Source organism: Rhinatrema bivittatum, chromosome 9 (assembly GCF_901001135.1).
Source record: "Rhinatrema bivittatum chromosome 9, aRhiBiv1.1, whole genome shotgun sequence".
Taxonomy (NCBI): Eukaryota; Metazoa; Chordata; class Amphibia; order Gymnophiona; family Rhinatrematidae; genus Rhinatrema; species Rhinatrema bivittatum.
This window is the reverse complement of record NC_042623.1, coordinates 169,521,102-169,539,484: the sequence shown is the minus strand read 5'-3', so window position 1 is coordinate 169,539,484 and position 18,383 is coordinate 169,521,102. Positions and strand designations below refer to the sequence as shown.

Below are 18,383 nucleotides of genomic sequence, written 5' to 3'. Positions count from 1 at the left end.
GGAGTTAGAAGAAAAGCATCTATTTCTTTCTGGTGAATATTTTAGAGTCCATTTGTGTAGCAGCACTTTCTGTGCAGTTCTCAGCAGTACAAACACATCAAAACCCTACTAGTTTCCTTTTCATCTATCACTTGTGGGCTTTTTTCAAACAAATCTGCAAAGCGTTTCCTTTCAATTTACTCAAAATTAGCAGTTCAGAGTCCCCTTTCTACAGCAAGCAGGGAAAAATTCACTTATCTTAGGGGCTGAGCCTGGTAAAGGCTGCTTCCGGATCCTCTTCCTCAACATCTGCCTCCATGGCTATCTCCCCAGCTTACTCCCTTGATACTATTGTCTAAGCCTCTTATATACCTGGATATGCTATCAATGAAGTGTTAGTGAGGCTGCTGAATGCTGAGTCAGGTCAGTAGTTCCCTGTGCAGCCATCTTGACTTTCCTTGCTTATAACCTAACCTGTTCTGCTCTTATGGTTTAAGATGCTAATTTCTGCACAGGGACTAGGACACAGACTGGTGAATCACCAGAGACACCGGACCAACCCATTCTTGGGTTTTGAAGGCTAGACTTTGATGAATTACTTTATCTCTGTGTCAGTAATGACCTGGTCCATTTCACCTGTGCCAAGCAAAGGATTTGTATCTGAGAACAAACAAAGATGTCTGCTGTAGCAGTTCATCTCTGGAATTGATTGTAGTCCTGACTTGAGATGGACTCTGATCTTGATCAAGTCATTGTCTTCTTGATCCTTAATTAACCTTACTTTAGTTGTATAAAGATAGAGGTAAGTGCTTATGTTGTAGGTTGGTTGGAGCAATTACTTTATTTATATTTAGCTCAGACTAGAGTACACTGCCCATGATGCATATGTGTTACAATAGTGGACTGTGTGAGGCTGACCATGTATCCTTTATGAGCAACAGGGAGGGAGGAGGAATAGTCTAGTGGTTAGAGCAGTAGATTATGAACCAAGAGTCCAGGGTTAGAGTCCTGCTGTCACTCCTTGTGACCTTGGGCAAGTCACTTTACCCTCCATTGCCTCAGGTACAAACTTAGATTGTAAGCCCTCTGGGGATAGAGAAATACCTACAGTACCTGAATGTAAACCGGTGTGATATCTCGATTGAGATCAAATGTCGGTATATAAAAATAATAATAATAACAGAGATTAGATAGCCTTCATGGCCTCCTGTTTAGCTAATTTACGCCCAGCGGATCCCCTGTATTGGCCTCCATTTAACTTTCACTCCAGCTCACTCTTCTCTCTCCTTTCATGCTGGGTTTTGTTGTTCTGTTTAGTGTTTGATGTTAGTTTCTCTCCTCTTTCTTCCAGAAGTTCTCCCTGGAATGGAGTAAGCAACCTGACGTGGGTCTCCCCAAGCCTGATCTGATCCTTTTCCTCCAGCTGAGCCCGGTGGAGGCAATGCAGCGAGGTGGCTTTGGTAATGAACGTTATGAAAACAGGAACTTTCAGGAGAGGGTACTTCAACGTTACTTCCAGCTCATGGAAGATGAGACATTAAATTGGAAAGTGAGTGAGACAGAAGAGAGAGCATGTTGCTGTCCTTGTTCTGCTGCTGGCTCAGGTTGCCTGTTCTGTGGGCTGGTTGGATTAGGGGTGCTGCCACTGTCGAGCCAAGTACTGCTCTAATGAAGGCATGTAATAGCAGTTCGTTTATTCATATATTTTTTTTAACCGCCAATGCACAAGAGACCCAAAGTAATGTACAAAGAATGAAAACATGGCATGTGGGAAGGGATTCTCAGAGAAGCCATATTCTGTTTGTCCGAGCACAGATTACTGCAGCACTTTGCCAGAGAAGTAGCTATTCTTTGCTGAGGAAAGAGAAGATCGCGTGCCAGACAAGCAACCTGTAAGAGTTTGTGAGAGAGGAGAGCTTGTGCCTTATTTCTGAACCTGGTGAGAGAGGACAGTGAGATCCTAACAGGGAAATGTCTGAATGTTAGAAATCACAATTCTAAGGCTGTGGTTCCTGGTAGTAAATGTATAGTGTTGATTTTAATGAAAGCATAATTCCACCTTGTTTTGCCTTTTTCCAAATGCCATATATACCCATTGATATTAGCAGCTAAGAATGACTGATGTATTTGAAATACTTTGATGGAAATGCCTCAGTTATTCAATATGCTGTTAACGAGCTTTCTTACCCAGACACTTAGGTTGCGGGGCTAGCCTGGTGGCTCAGTAGCAGGGCTACCCACTGCCATGTTGAGGACTCTGGTTCAATTTCCAGTTGAGGGCTTCTGCTCTCTGGGTCAGCTAGGGTTGAGGATACTGCAGAGGAAGGGAGTTCAAGTCATTGTGCAGTGGTGATACCCAGTGACTAAATTTAGGATCTATGATTGCAGTTGTAGAAGGAGCCCTGGCGCATGGTCCCTGGCAGAGGAGTTTTGCTGCAGTGACTAGGCTAGGTAAGTTGGAAGGTGATATAGAAAAGGGAAAAATTCCCAGGTAGTTGCAAATGAACGCCTAAGGCTCCCGAATCCCATTTCCAATAGAGGTGGAAGTCCAAAGGAGGAGGAGAAAACTGCATGGCCAAAAAAAATAAGGCAAAATTTTCCTTGATTGCTCTCCACCTGGCTCTGCCAGTATTGTCTGATCTCAGAGGCCAAGTTTCAATTGTATCTAGCCAGTTAATTAAGAAGTAGATTGCTAGATCTGTCAAGATGAAAATCTGTATCTGTTGAGCAACTAAATATAACTCCCTAATTTCACCTTGGAAGTTTGTGTTTGAAAATCTATCTTTTCCACTTTTTTTGTTGCTATTTTGCTGCTTATTTTGCTTGACTTTTTTATTTTTTGAAATTAATAATTTTATTAAACTTTTAACATAACATTGCTTTTACAATATCAATATGAATACAGAAGACATCCCCCCTCCCTCCCCTACCCTCGCTAACGGAGTGGAGCTATATCCCATCTGCTGCAGGATCCAAAACCATTGGTGTTAGATAGTGATACACAATACACAATGCTTATAAAAGAAACATGCCACTTTGAAAACACATTGGAAGATAATGTAAAAGGATACATTCCCACCCAAGTTGCTATGAATCAATATATTCCCCCATATATCGTCTGATCCCTTGAGACAATATCAGATTACATTTGAGCAATATATTCCATAAACGGTTTCTAAGATTTAATAAAAGAAGACATTCTCCTGTATTTGGTAGTGGTTAGAGAGGCCAGCCGGTAGTATGTATGAAGTTTATCTATGACCTCCGGTAACTGGGGTACCTGTTCTGTTTTCCACCCTGCTGCTATCAAAGTACGAGCAGCAATAAGAGTATGAGAACAAAAACGCTGCTGGGACTTATGTAGGTCATCAGGGTAAACATGCAATAGGGCAGTAATAGCAGAAGCATGAAGAGTAACATGGAACAGGTCACTCAACCAGGTGAAAAGAATCTCCCAAAAGGTCTGGATTTTCTGACAGGTCCACCGTATATGGAAATAAGTTCCACTACTTCCACAGTTTTGCCAGCAGGAATCCGATGCAGCCGGATATATCCTATGAATTTTATCTGGGGTAAAGAACCATCTATATATCATCTTATAGCAATTTTCAAGCAATCCGGCTGAAATTGAACATCTCCTGGCAAAATGTAGTATGGCCTCCCATTTCTGAGGGCTCAACTGCTCCCCCAGATCTACTGCCCACTGTCTCACAAAGTTGCTGATCTCCTGTTTGTCTGGGAAGAGGGCGTGATATATCTTAGAAATAGGCCCCTTTATTCTGTCGCTATACTGAACCAAAGACTCAAACAGCGAACGGCTGGGTCATAGGGTCGTAGCAGTTTAGCGCGTTGTAAAGTCTGAATAAAGTGGACTACTTGAGCATACACCAGGAAATCTTTCGGGCTAAAGGGGAAGATATCCATTAGTCCCTGCAATGTTAGGATCGACCCTTGTGACATCATGTGCCCAATTGTGGTAACACCCTTGTCCCTCCAAACAGTCAACTGGGGGGTCTGATAGCCTGTCGGCATGTGACTGTTATGGAGTAGAGAGGTTTGATAGTATTTATATTCCCCAACCTGTAAAGACCATGCGATATCCTTGGCTGGCCGCCAAGTATTCCGTGGTTGCCAAAATATGGCCCGTAAAGCCATTGGGTCTAATATTGCTTGTTCAATAGACACCCATTGCTTAATTTCCGTATTACGATGGATATCCATTATGGCTTGCAACTGAGCTGCCCTATAGTACCATAGGAGATTGGGTACTCCCAGTCCCCCCTGTGACTTCAGAAGATAGAGAACCTGACGCGCTAGGCAGGGGGGACGTCTACATCAAATGAAATAAAAAATCAGTTTTTGCCAGCATCGAATCATGTGAGAAGAGACGTCTGCCGGTAGGGAGGAAAACAAATAAATAAATTTAGGCAGGACTGTCATTTTGGCAATTGCTATTCTTCCCAACCATGAGAAAGTACCCCTGTTCCACCGGCTCATATCTAGGGTTAGACTATTGATCAATGGTGTATAATTTAGAATATAGAGATCAGGTAATCTAGCTGTTAGAAAGACCCCCAGGTACTTTATATGTGACTTCGCCCACTTATACGGGAACATACTACGAATATTTTGTACTTCAGCCGGACTCAGTCACATTGAGCAACTCTGACTTAGAGAGGTTCACCTTAAGGCCGGCTACTTTGCCGCCAAAGCTGTATAATTCGCGGGTGACCCCCTCCAGCGACGAGGCCGGATCTGTTAATGTTAATAGAATATCATCAGCAAACAGTAATGCTTTGTACTCCTCAGCCCCTAATCGAACTCCATGTATATCAATGGCCTTACGGATCCGGGTCACTAGGGGTTCAAGATATAAGGCAAATAGCAAGAGAGACAATGGACATCCTTGCCTAGTGCCCTTCCTATAGGGAAAGCAGGACCGTACCCGCTATTCACTTTGACCCTGGCAGTGGGTTTATCATACAGCTGTTGTATCCATTGCAAAAAGAAGGGCCCACATGCCATATGCCTTAAGGTGGAGAACAGAAAGGGCCAATGAACTAGGTCAAATGCCTTTTCAGCATCAAGGGATAGTAATACCGCAGGGGTCTGAGTTCTACAAACCCACCATATGAGATCAATGATCTTTCGTATGTTATCTGCCGCCATGCGCTGTGGAATGAAACCTACCTGATCAGAATGGACTAGCTGTGAAAGGAATTTATTGAGTCGTTGAGCTAGGACTCTAGCCAGGATTTTGAGATCCACATTAATAAGCGTGATGGGTCTATATGAGCCACATTGTGCCGGATCTCGTCCAGGCTTAAGAATAACAGTGATTCCGGCTGTATTGTTATGGGGCCCTATGCCTTTGCCTTCCCTAAGGTTATTAACATACTGGGCTAGGGATTCTGCTACTATGGATATACATTTTTTATTGTACACCCCAGAGATGCCATCAAGTCCAGGAGATTTGTCGGATTTCAGGGATTTGATCACCATCTCAATCTCGCTGGGGAGGATCGGAGCGTCCAGGCTCTGTCGTTGCTCAGGAGTCAAGCTAGGCAAACCTAAATCTTGCAAATATGCATTTATGTCTGTTTGTTGAATGGATCCCTCAGACCTATACAGAGTCTGAAAAAACTCCGAAAAGATACTGCGAATTCCCGCCAAATCGGTAAGGATGTCCCCTGACGGATTTTTAATTTTTAGAATATTATTTTGGGAAGCCCATACCCGAAGTTGGCAAGCTAAGAAACAACCTGTCTTATTTCCCCCCCCCCCCCCCCCCCCTCATAGTATTTCTGCTTAAGAGAATCCAAAGCATGAAGTATACATTTATTATCAAGTTGTGCTAATTCATCTTTTAGTGCAAGTAGCTTCTGGTAGCAGTGCTTAGATTAGGTTCTCATATGTGCCTGCGATAAGGCTGAGATTTTGTCCATTAAGGCTATACGGGCCCCCTGTTCCTGGCGTTTACATGCAGTTGCCCGAAAGATTAGAATCCCCCTTGCCACCGCCTTGGAACACTCCCAAAGGGTGCTAGAGGATACATCCCCATCGGAATTCAAACGGAAATATTCCTGCATCTGTGCACCCAACTTCTGCACAAAGACTTCGTCTTGTAGTAGGGATTCATTCAACTTCCAGAACCGACTGCCCTCGTCCCGGTCATCTAGATCGGCTTCAAGTGTAATGGGGGCATGATCAGACCAAGTGATAACATCTATATCCACCCCTCTTATCTGATTTCCCAAAAGTTTATCGACCAGAAAGTAATCTGTGCGTGAGTAGCTTTCATGAGGTGCTGAGAAAAAGTGTAGGATCGAGACTTTTAGGGCATCGGCTTCTCCATATATCAACAATATTCCAGTCGGACATGAAGTTTTGCACTGATTTCCTGCCGGGCCCAGAAAGCTGAGAGTGTGGGTTAGACATATCTATGTCCGGCCTAAGGGTAACATTGAGGTCCCCTCCTAATATGATTTGTTCCTTCCGCATGTAAGGAAATGCACCATGCAGTGCCTTCCAGAAGGGACCTGGGTCCCTATTGGGGGCGTAAACCGACACTAATGTGAATTTTTTTTTTATGCCAATTTGGATGTTTTAAGATAAAGTACCTCCCATGCAGATCAGCAGCGTGAGAAAGATACTCAAATACCAAATGCTTTGATATCAAAATCCCTGTCCCCGAATATTTAACTTCTGATCCTCTGGCAGCCAAAAATACATGTGGGAAGTCTCTGCACTGTAGTAAATGCTCATGTTTGCATTTCAACTGGGTTTCCTGAATGAATGCAATATCTGCTTTTTGATGTAACAACTCTTTTTGGAGAAGGAAGTGCTTTCTGTAAGTATTTAGACCTTTAACATTGAGAAAGATTATCTTAACCATTATCAATTAGTAAAGGAAACATCGCTTTAGGTTTAAGGGGATTTTCCTGCAAATATCCATATGAACCTTGGGTAAATGATTGAGTGTGAGAATGTATCATTGCCCTAGTAGTATGAAAAGGTAATAATCTGAATCTTCCTGAGTTGAAAAAGTTAGTTGAACAATCTGACTTCACTGCCTCCTCCACCTTAACAAATAGGATTCGCTCACCATCTTCTGCGAATCCACCCCCTTGGGGGTACCTGATGGACACCGCAGCCTTCCCAGCCTTTGTTCTCCCCCCCCCCCCCCCCCCCCCCCCATACCCACCCGCCGAGCCCATGTATCCTTAAAATTGTTTCAACACATTCTCTTTGCCTACCGTGCATACCAATAAAACTTTCAAACTGATTGTAAAACGTTGTTCCACAATTGATGGTTGCAAAGAAAACTGTAGGTTCTGAACATTAGACAGACTCCTATTTGCCCAGTACTATCTCCTTCTCTCTGGATAGAATCATGAAGAGAGATCCTTCACCGTCAGCCCTTATCTGTAGTAAGGTTCCCGGAGCCAGCTGGTTATCTGCGAAGCCGTCCGCGGCCCGGCCCCTGTTGCCTCCATCGTAGCTGTATGTGGCACGGGCCTAGAAGCTGGGGTGAAGTCGAAACTGATGCCAGCTCATCAGCAGCCTCAGCTAGTGTTTTAAACCGGTAAGAGTTACCTTGGTGTTGAAAAATCAAAGCAAACGGGAAGGCCTGTCTGTAGCGAATATCTGCGCGACGTAAGACGGTTGTCGCCTCGCGCAGCAGGAACCTCTTTTGCAGCATAGAAGGCGCCAAATCGTTATAGCTGGCAATGTCATGGTTGCGCCATTTCCATTGGGGATGAGCCCGAGCCAGCTTGGTGATCTCTTCTTTTTGTTTATAGTGAAGAAATTTAATGATGATGTCCATGAGCTGATTATTGCGTTTGGACCCTAGAGCCCGATGCGCCCTTTCCAAATCCACCTGGAAGTTATGATCATGCTCCTCCGAGGGGTTCCCGAAACAGGTCCAGAGATCTTGGCAGATTGCCATCGCCGTCTGCATACTATCTGCGTATTGCTCCTCCTCAGGGACTCCCCTAATGCGTATGTTGGACCTGCGGGACCGGTTTTCGATATCTTCTACTTTGTCCCCCAAGGTTTCCAGCTCCGTTGTGAACTGCTTTGTTTGTGCTGATAAAGCATCCATCTGAACACTTTGTCCATCCGCTCTCCCGTCCAATTCATCCACATGAGAGCCCAGGGAAGCAAGATCTTCTTTTATATTCTCGATGCAGGCTAGAATTTCTGCTTTGTGGGTCCTCAAGTCCGACCAAAGTTCAATAAACCACCCACGCATTTCGTCCCGATTGGGGAAAGTCTGGACCTGTGTCTCCCGTGGTAGTCTCCAGGCCCTCTATTCTCGCATCACCTACATCATCTCCAGCGTTCCTTAGTCCCTGGGAGGTATTCGGTGCCACCATCGCCTCAGACAAGTTTTCTTCCACTAATTTGCTATATGCAAATTGCTTTAAATCTGCCGCTTTTCGGCATGCGGCCATCCTGGCCCCAGAATGCTTTAAAGGTTATCAATTAAAAGTTGGTAGGTCTGCAATTTGTCTTAAAAAAGGTTTATCTTGAAGAAAGTTTAATGAAGAAAGTTCAATGGACTCGACGAGGGCGGAGGAGAGTCCGGGGGAGGGGAGAAACGAAATCCGGCATTCAAACAATTATCTCGCAGCGGCGTCCACCAGTGCCCCCCATTACTGACTGCATTTAGGAGCTCATGGTGGACAGGGGCTCCCCGATTAGGCTTCCTATCTGCTCCGCGCCGTCACTCACCTCCTCAGTTATGTTAAGAAAGATCTTATTGTGGGTACGTAGATAATCCCTTATGATGGTGGTTCTTTCCCACAAAACCAAGCCTAAGGGCGGTGTGTCGGTGGCTGATGTTTATCTGAGACTACTATGTATTCCACCCTGTAAAGATGGCCGCCTCTTAAGTAGATACGGGGGCAAGATTAACTGGCTTCTGCTGCTTTCCTGCTCCTTCCGTCTGTTCCCGTGACTGCAGCACCCGATAGCCGGCGCTCCCCCCCCTCCAATCCCGCCACCCACTCAGAGCTCTCAAGGGATATATAGCCTCCCAAGGCTGTTAGGTGTAAAAGTCAGCTGTATTTAATTATCTTCTGCTCGTGCAGCATGCAGTTGCGATGGAAAACAGTAGAAGAGGGCAGAGGGGGATGGGCACGTGACCCCAGCACTAGGTCCACCCGTTCCTCCCGCGATGCTCGCCGCCCCAGCAGTGATTTCGGCACAAACTTTTATTCGGGGGGGTCTTTTGGAACTGCTGTGTTTTACAAATGTTTGCCCCGGTATTCACCCACTCCAGCGGACTTACAGTTTTTTCTTTTTTCCGCGCACGGCAAGATGGCGGGTGGGAAGGCAGGCCCTCGGGGAGAATCACGAATGTTGAAAGATCTCTGGGCAGAGCCTCAAGCTCGGGCAGCCAACTTCCAGCGCGGTGAACAGCGCTCCGAGAAGGTCTGTTCTTAACTAAATGTCTCCCAGCTCTGGTGACACACGATTCTGGCTCCCATATGTATTATAAGGGTGCGTTACAAGGCTGGTACCAATGCTAAAATGTAGAATGCCATCAGAGAACTATAGCATAAGATAAATGTTTGGAGGGTCAATAGATTGAAATAAAAAAGGTCCTCCGCTTTCAAGTACTCCACTGTGAGGAACATCCCAATTCAGAAAACCATCTTTTGCATATCGACATGCAACCGATCAAAGAAGGCGTTTGCGTTTTCTCCACTTTGCATCCAGACTTTCCACATGCATAAGCTCTGTCATTTTGTTTACCACAGATGCAAAGTAGGTGGTTGCTCATCAGTCTACTTAATAATTACTTGCCTGCAAGTCGGAGAGCCAAAAATATAAACTTTTCCTTCCCTTTGCCAGTACTCTGAACATATGACAGATCACCTAGAACAAAAGTTCTCCTTTACCTGGGAGAAGAATTCCAGTACATTGCTGTATTTCAGTGGGTACGATATCTTACCAAACGTTTGTTAGGGTGGAGCAGCATTGCACCATGTGAGCATATTAGCCCAGTGATGAGAGAACTACATTGGCTTCCGTTTAAACACAGATCATAATTTAAATTACCAACAATTACGCACAAATGTATTACTCTTTGGGTATGCTTGCATGTTAAATAAAAGGATTCAGTGGTACGCACCAGCACGCATATTGCATGCTGAAGGGAAAATGTTATAACAAGTACCTGCTAATCAGGAGTCGCCAGTTTACTCATGCAAGGGTGTTTTCATTTGTCTCACCAACATTGTGGAATGCCCTGCCATTGCAGCTACGGGAAGAAAGATGTTAAAGAATTCAGAAAAGGTGTTAAAGCAGTTTTATTCATGGCAGCATTTGGATAAATTGATTGACTAGTATTTAATATTAGGATATTGTTATGTATGTTTACATATTTGTGTTTTGCTTTATGAAGTATTGCTTTTAATGTTTTATGTTCTGAATGTAATCCACTGTGAATGCCAAGTGCAAAGAAGTTGCAACGTATAAGATTTTTAAAATAAATAATAAATGTTCATGTCTACATTTATTAGAATGTGGTGTCATATCTAGCTTCATATATCATTTTACATTCTCAAGGAAAGCATGGTGTAATAACTTAATTTCCTTTATTGAAGTATCTATATTAAACCTTTGGAGACCTTGGAAGCATATCTAAATGCTTTCTTTGGTCACATCAGTAACAAATTCCTCCCCCAGTATCGATACAGACTTCAAAATTTTTTGTTTTCAAAATTCATGCCAATTCAATATGGAATTTTTTTTTTTTGCTTCTGTGAGCGGCTGCTGCATATCCTTATGCCACCTGTTCTCTTTTCAAAGAAAATCTGTTGTCCACTTCAGTGAGGATAGATAGTGTCTTACTTGTAGATTAGCAAAGAAATGTGAGTTTGGGAGGGAATACTTGTCCTTCATCTATACAATCTCGCTACCATACTGCTGTCATATAGTTGGGCAATGGAATGTAGCTCTTTAGTTTTCTAATTATCGAAAACACCATGTTCCAATCCCAGTAGAAAAGCCATATTTCCAACATTTGGCAAAAACATGGACAATTTATAATGCATCTCCCCCAAATTTCAAATCCATCGCTAGGCCAGATCATAATATTCTCTTTCTTTAATGTGGACCACTGGGCACTGGAGACCTGCAAGAGAGAGAGCAGGGACCACGAGGTAACCATGTTTTCTCTTAGCCCCTCCATACGGTAATCATAGTCTCCAGTGTGCCATTCCCGCACAAAATGAAGCTTACATGCATCATTGTAAAACTTTGTTAGGCAAGTCCAACCTGGCCAACTCCTTGCTTCGTGACCATGTGTCATAGCTCACCCTGGCCTTCTTACCCCATCACATAAAAGTAATAAAGAGATGAAGAAGGGATAAATCCTTACATGTCATCCAGCAGGGCAGGATTTGCAGCTTATAAAGAATTTTTGTTATAACCACTATCTTCAAAAGGGCAAAATGTCCTATAAGATATTGGAAGGTCCTTCCATATTTGTAACTGATTTTATTTGTAGAATAACATCTTTAATATTGAGGTCATATAAATGTATAATATCACGCCCTCCACAAACCTCCAAATATTTTAGCCTGTCCTCGGTCCATTTAAAGGGGAAATCACCTTGCTACGATTCCTTAAGGTTTTCATCCAAAGGCAAGGCTTTAGATTGTCAAAATTGATTTTCAAGCCAGCAAACGCCTGAAACTTTGAAAAAAGGCCTTGAATAATTGGGATCTCCTGCTGCAAATTCCAAACAAATAGCAATATATCAACTGCAAACATGGAAAGTTTCAATGTCATCAAGCCCACCTCTATTCCCTTTAACTCTGCATGATCTCTCAAATTCCAATGTTTCAACAGCCAAATAAATAGTAGAGGTGGGCAGCCTTGTCGCACACCACCTAATAACTGGAGTCTATGAGACCGCTCCTTAATAAAAAGCCTTGTGCTTGGATTACTGAAAATTATTTAGAATCACTTTGTGATATTCCCCTGAAAGCCAAAGTTGGTCAGTGTCCAGAACATATAACTCCATATCAGGGAGTCAAATGCCTTCTTAGCATCAAGGCTCAGGATCATAGCCCATTTAGAATACTTTTGAGCCAAAGCAGATATAAGCTTCCTAATATTTTTGACCCCATGCCTGCCCTCAACAAAATCTGTTTGATCTAGAGCAACCAAACAAGAAAGCACACCATGTGTCCTATGCGCAAGAACAGCTGGAAAGATTTTTATATTGACATTTATTAAAGAAATGAGGCGGTGAGTACATGCCTCAAAAAGGTCCTTATTCTTTTTTTTAGTAATGCAGCCATTAAAGACTGGTTACTTTCCTCTGAGAAAGGAGCCATTGAGAAGGACATCATTACAAAATGTGTTCAAGGGCCCCAGAACAGAAAACGCTAGCACTTTATAGAATTCTGACTCCAGGCCGTCAAGTCCAGGTGCCTTAACCCTGAATGATACCAAAATAGTGGAGTCTCGAATGGGTTTATTCAGCAGAGAAAACGAATTGTCAGTAAGAGCAGGCCATGTAAAATTGTTTAAAAATTCCTGTATATCTAAATTTTCCTGTTTAATTCTGTATAATGTTTGGAAAAATTTAAAAAATCTGGTATAGCTGCAGTCAAATTTTGTATCTTCCCCAAATTCTCATACACTGGTATTATAAGACCATTGTCTCTTTGCCCTCACCAGGCTTGCCAATATTTCTCCTGTCTTATTGATATACTTACAGTATATACATTGTATTTAAAGAATTGCAGCGACTTTGGTTTTTGAAAAAGTAAATGGGTCAGGACTGCCCAAGCTTGATCCAAAGTTCGTTTATTAGCATCTGATAAATCTAACCTGTGTGCAGCTTGAGCCTTGTTAAACTGCAAGAGCCACAATTGTTTAGCACTGCGGTTTATTTATTTATTTTTTTTATTTTGCCTAGCCATATATGCAATAATATTTCCCCATATAACTGCTTTGCCAGCTTCCTGACCTAGACATTTTATCTGGAAGATATATCCATTCATGTTGCATGTATTCATGTTTGTCACATCTTTAAAGGGATATAGAAGAACTAGAAAAGATACAGAGAAGAGCAACAAAGATGATAATGGGGATGGAACAGCTCCCTTACGAAAAGAGGTTAAACTGCTTAGGGCTGTTCAGCTTAGATAATTTTGAATATATTCCTTGTTAAAACAAAGCCCTTTAGCTGTTAGGTTGATTGGGTTTTGGCCTACAAACAGGATTCTGTTTCTGAGCCACCTATGTCTAGTTCGGGAATGACCAATTCTGGTCCTCAAGACCTACAAACCAGTCTAGTTTTCAGGAAATCCATGATGAGTATGCATGAGAGATTTGCCTCCATTGTAGCCGAATATATTTCTAGCATATTCATTGGGGATGTCCTGAAAATTAGACTGCTTTGTGTGACTCAAGGACTAAAGTTTCTCCCCCCTGATCTAGATGGATTTAGGAAGATATTAAAGGCCTCTGCTGCCTATGATTGTTTTCCTATGAAATGTATTAGAGCACTCAAAGGTTCAAGGGTATGAAGAGTGTCGGCTTGAGAGGTATGGGAGAACCTTGTAGAACAGCAAATTTAACTCCTTTTCTTTGTCTGATATAGCATTTTGGAAGGGAGTGGTGTCTGCGGTTAGCGTACTCTTTCGGCATATGACATAGGTCTAAGCGATCAAAGGGAAACTTTCTTTTACTAATTGGATGCTTTGGAGTTCTGCCATTGATAGTCCATATTACCTGCTTAGGGTTTGGCTTTGAGATAATTATGAAGTAAAAGAGAAACTGAAATTAAATACATAAATACCAGTTTGATTCCTTTTCACCTATTTATAAGTAGATAATGCTTCTTTCCTTCTTAATCTTTGCTTTTCGGGGTCTCTGTTTCATTTAATGCAATAATTGTCATCCCAGTCCTCTAGACGCAACCAGTCAGTCTGGTTTGCAGGTTATCTACCATGAATAGCAATGAGATAGATTTGCATGTACTCCTCCATTGTGTACAGACCTATCATATGCGTATTGTGGATATACTGAAAGTCATATTGACTGGATCTGTCCCAGGGGCTGGGTTGAGAACCACTGATCAAAGTATTAGTTTTGTGTTGGATAATATAAACAAAAAAAGTGTTAGTATATCATTGCAGTTTGGGCAGAATGGAAACAGAGGAGCCTGATGGCAGCATATAGAGAGAGAAGGTCCATTCTGCCTAATTTTTATTTTGTCCCCATCTGGTGAGAGGACAGTATCTCATAGGTTTAAACTATAGACAACGGAACTCCAAGAAACCCAATTAGCAGATGGAAAATGTTCACTTTGTGTCATATGATGAATTAAATAAAGGGTATTCATACAGGAAAGGAAATTCGCTCTAAAGACTGGTGTAAGGAGTTATTTTTGTTTTAATGACTTGCTGTTGTTTTCTGGTATAATAGGTGATTGATGCATCAAAGAGCGTAGAAGATTTGCACAGGGAGATATGGTCGCTCTCTGAAGATGCCATGCGAGAGGCTAAAGATAAGCCCTTAAAGAAGCTCTGGATGGAGGACTGAAGTGCGAGATATCTGTACTCCTCTCATGCATTCAATATGGGGAGGAAGAGGATGCACCTCTTCCAATCTAATGCTCAGCTTTTCACCCAGATACAGCAGCTATTCCCAAAGGTCCTGTAATACCACTTGTGCAATTGGTTGTCGGGATTGGGTCAGACTATTCATCTTTCCATGCTTTCCCTATTTTATGGCACAGTGTTCCAAGGAAATGTCTGGTTTTGGCCTAGACGGAGTAGTTGGAGCCAAGGTCTTATTCTGTTCTTATTATAAAACATTCCCCATCCTCCTTCCTAACTTTTAGCCTGACCATGGCAATGATATTATTTATTACACTGCTAAAACATACAGGAAAAGAGTTGTCATATTTCCATTACTAGATGGACCTTGGCATAAATCTGAGGTGTGAGCAAAGCTTATTTTAGTTTCCTTACTGATCTTGGTCACTATGTTAGAATGGGGCCTCTTGTACTTCAGTTGTGTGTGTCATGCTTACTTTCTCTAAATTTGTTTGTGTTTTTCTTGCTCTTACTCTGTTCTACGTGGTTGTAAAAACCATATTTTAATTGCAATAATAAAACTACCATACCTTACCCCAGCTCTCCCCCACCCCCTCCTCAAAAAAGCCAGCTTTTATGCTTGGACTGTCAGTAATAGCCTCTGGGCCGGATTTTAAAAGTTCTACGCGCGTCAGGCCTATTTTATAAAGGCCTGGCGACGCGCGTAAAGCCCCAGGCCTTTTCTAAAGGGGCCTCCGGCATAGCGGCCATTTGCTGCTGAGTTGGAGGATTGCGTGTCGGCGCGCGCAACCTGCTCCTGCCTCCAGCAGGCACAAAAGGTATAATAATTTGGGGGGGGTTGGAGTAGGGCTAGGGGGGGAAAGGTTAGGGGGAAGGGAACAGGGGAAACCTGCGGGCGTTGGCGCCCGCAAGGTGCACCCCCTTGCGCGCGCTGACCCCTGATTTTATAACATGCGTGCGCATGTTATAAAATCAGGCATACATGTGTGCGTGCCAGGTAGCGCGCGCACGTGTACGCCCTCACGTACTTTTGAAAATCTACCCCTCTGTGTGACAACCCATGCTTTAAAACCAGTTTTGATCTCACCACTAATAGTTTCTTTATGATAATTTAAAGCTTTAGAGCATTTAAAAATGAGATATTCACTAGAATATGGAGGGAAAACTGCTGTCATGGCAATGGATAGCAGAGAATTGTTATGTGCAGGAGCTAGCAAGCAGCTGGATCCCACCTAGGCAGCATGAAAGGCTCAAGAAAAACCCCAGAGATAAAGGGTTTTTAAAACTGGGATGTGATCATAATCAAAGTTAAACACCTTTTATTGCAAACAATTGTAAAAGCATAAAAAATAAATTCTGTTTAGACAGAAAAATTGACTAAAGGAGTAATACGGCTAAAGTCATTTTTAAGAAACTCTTAAATTTTAAGATTTTTATATTTTTCCTTTTATCATATATTACATGCAGTTGAATTTCTTAGTGTTTTTAAGAAGCCTTTTTTCTGTTTGAAAGGCTGACTGTTTTTCTTTTTTGGCCTGCTAGTTTTCTCCTGGCACTTTGGGTGTCCAGATCAATAAAAAAAAAAAAAAAAAGTGACCTGGCACCGTGAGTCTTCTTTCAAAATGTTTCTTAATTTTGTTTTTAAACACCCTTATCTAGCCCAGCCATTATAGCAATGGTCTTCAATTATGTGATACTGCCTATAGCTCCCTCCAGAACCTGGTATGCATGCACCTATATAGTCTGCTGGCTAGCCATCTCCTTTTGTGCACTGGCTAAGATTGTGAATACTTATGACAAACAGCTAGCATACAAACATAATGAAAAAGATTTATGAGGTGCTGGCTGTATTCATGACTACTGTGGATTATTAGGTGCACTACTTGCAAATGTTTTGGGCTACAACGCTTACTTTTTGTGATTGTTTTATAGCTACATTTTTTTTTTTTATGAGACTCCATTTAATTTATTCAGGTTTTGATATTCCACTTAGGAGTTGTGAACACTCCCTAGTCCTGGCCATCCCAAGGAACAGAAGTCAGATCTCCCAAATGGTAGCCCATAGTACTGTCACTGAGGTGTCATGTTGACCCAGTGGACTGCTTGTTACTCTTTGGTTTCCCAGTGTTTTTAATGTGCCTCTCGAGGCTATGAGAGCTATATGAACTATACAAGTGCCAGAGTCTTTACTACTGCTGCTAGGGATATGAGGTGTTTGTTTAATTATCCTTTTATGTATACTCATATGCGTTGTGTGTTGCAAAGCAGTTAACAGGTTGTGCTCAGCTCTGTATAATTGTAGGTAGGAAATCTGGGCCATGGAAAAGGTATTTGCAGTAGACAAACTTCCAACAACAGGTGCTAAACTGACTAGCAGCAGCTCTGGACTATGTCATAACCTTAAAGAAAAAAAAAATCTCAATTTAGATCTGCATCCTGCATGACCAGTTCTTTCTAAATTAGGAAAGCAAAGATGGGCCTCACCTCATGCATTTTGTGGTGCAGTATGTCTCATTGCTGGACTCTGGCTCCAAGCAAAGCATTTAGGTATAGAATCAAAGGAGAGAAACCTTGTCCTAACATCACTGACTCAGTTGCTAATGATGTAAAGTCATGTATGATAAAAACCTAACGCCAATATCTCTGACCTAGAAAAGTATATGCAGTAAAATGTTACAATAGTAGCCTGAGCTTATATAATCCTAATAAAAGTGCACAAAATATCTTTGAATATAATATCACATTGTAAATTTTGCTATATCAGTTCTAGCTAATAAAGCTGTTACATACTATAAAACTGTATTAACCTACATCTCTGGCGCAATTGTGGATTTTTCATCTAACTTCCTAAAGGGAAACTGACCTTCTAAAATCATGGCTGACTGGATGATTCTGTTAGGGTGCTTTGAAAAGGTTTTCCTATGAAGCTGTCATTGCTGCACTGTGAAAATCACACTGACCAGACTTGTAAAAACTAATTTAAGGTTGCTGACATGACAAAACATGCTGAAGTGCTAGAATGTAGATCAAAAGTCAAAGTGTGTCGAGGTCAGCCTTAAGTTTTATTCCTAGGTTTTGTTTCTGCCTTCTGGGCTTAAATCACATGACTTGCAAGAATCCCAGCTCACTTATATATATAAGAAAATTTATTCTATCCAATTAAGAAGGTGCTGTGTTAATGTCAACCAATTAGGAAAATGTTATGAAAACAAGCTAGCTCATTGATGTTTAAATTGGATTTAATCTATTATGTCAACAATACTCTGAGACTGCTTTTGAATTGCCTTGCTGGTAATCTTGCACTCCTGGAATATTCCAGGCCTTTATCTAAAATAAAAAATATTACTTAAACTACCGATATGAAGTGTTTGTTGTGGGTTAATCAAAATAGCTCCACTCCCAAAATAACTTTTGAACTACTCATCCAATTTCATTCATATTTGCACTATGGCTGGTAAAACACCTATTGACTCTGAGCCCACACATTTCATGTGCTCCTGTCACTGCCTGCCCCCTTCCCCTCCCAACACCCACATAATGAATCCCTATTCTTTTCTTTTCTCTAGGGAAGTAGTTCATTCATTTGAAGTATTGGTTAGGTCAGCACATGATGTCATTGAGCCCTTGGTTAATGCCTGATTATAGGGAGGACAATTTTCAAAAGCTATTTACTCAGATAAAATAGCTTTTTGAAAATTGGCCAGTTTCGCTTTGGGTAAAAGTACATGCATTGTGAATGGAGGTATTCATGGGATGTGGTGGACAGAGCCCCATGACTTGTGATAAAGAACAGTGAAGCGGCAGTGAAAC

General features: G+C 42.0%; 1 protein-coding gene across 7 annotated transcripts in view; it reads left to right on the top strand.

The window, feature by feature from the left end:
* Positions 1-15,146, top strand: part of DTYMK (deoxythymidylate kinase) — a 49,995-nt gene extending 34,849 nt beyond the window's left edge. For all 7 annotated transcript variants that reach the window (XM_029616442.1, XM_029616437.1, XM_029616439.1 and 4 more), the window contains 2 exons: positions 1,331-1,528; positions 14,440-15,146. In XM_029616442.1, coding sequence (XP_029472302.1) covers positions 1,331-1,528; positions 14,440-14,556 — 315 coding nt within the window. In that variant the 3' untranslated portion in view covers positions 14,557-15,146. The remainder of the gene's footprint in view (positions 1-1,330; positions 1,529-14,439) is intronic.
* The last annotated feature ends 3,237 nt before the right edge of the window (positions 15,147-18,383 follow it).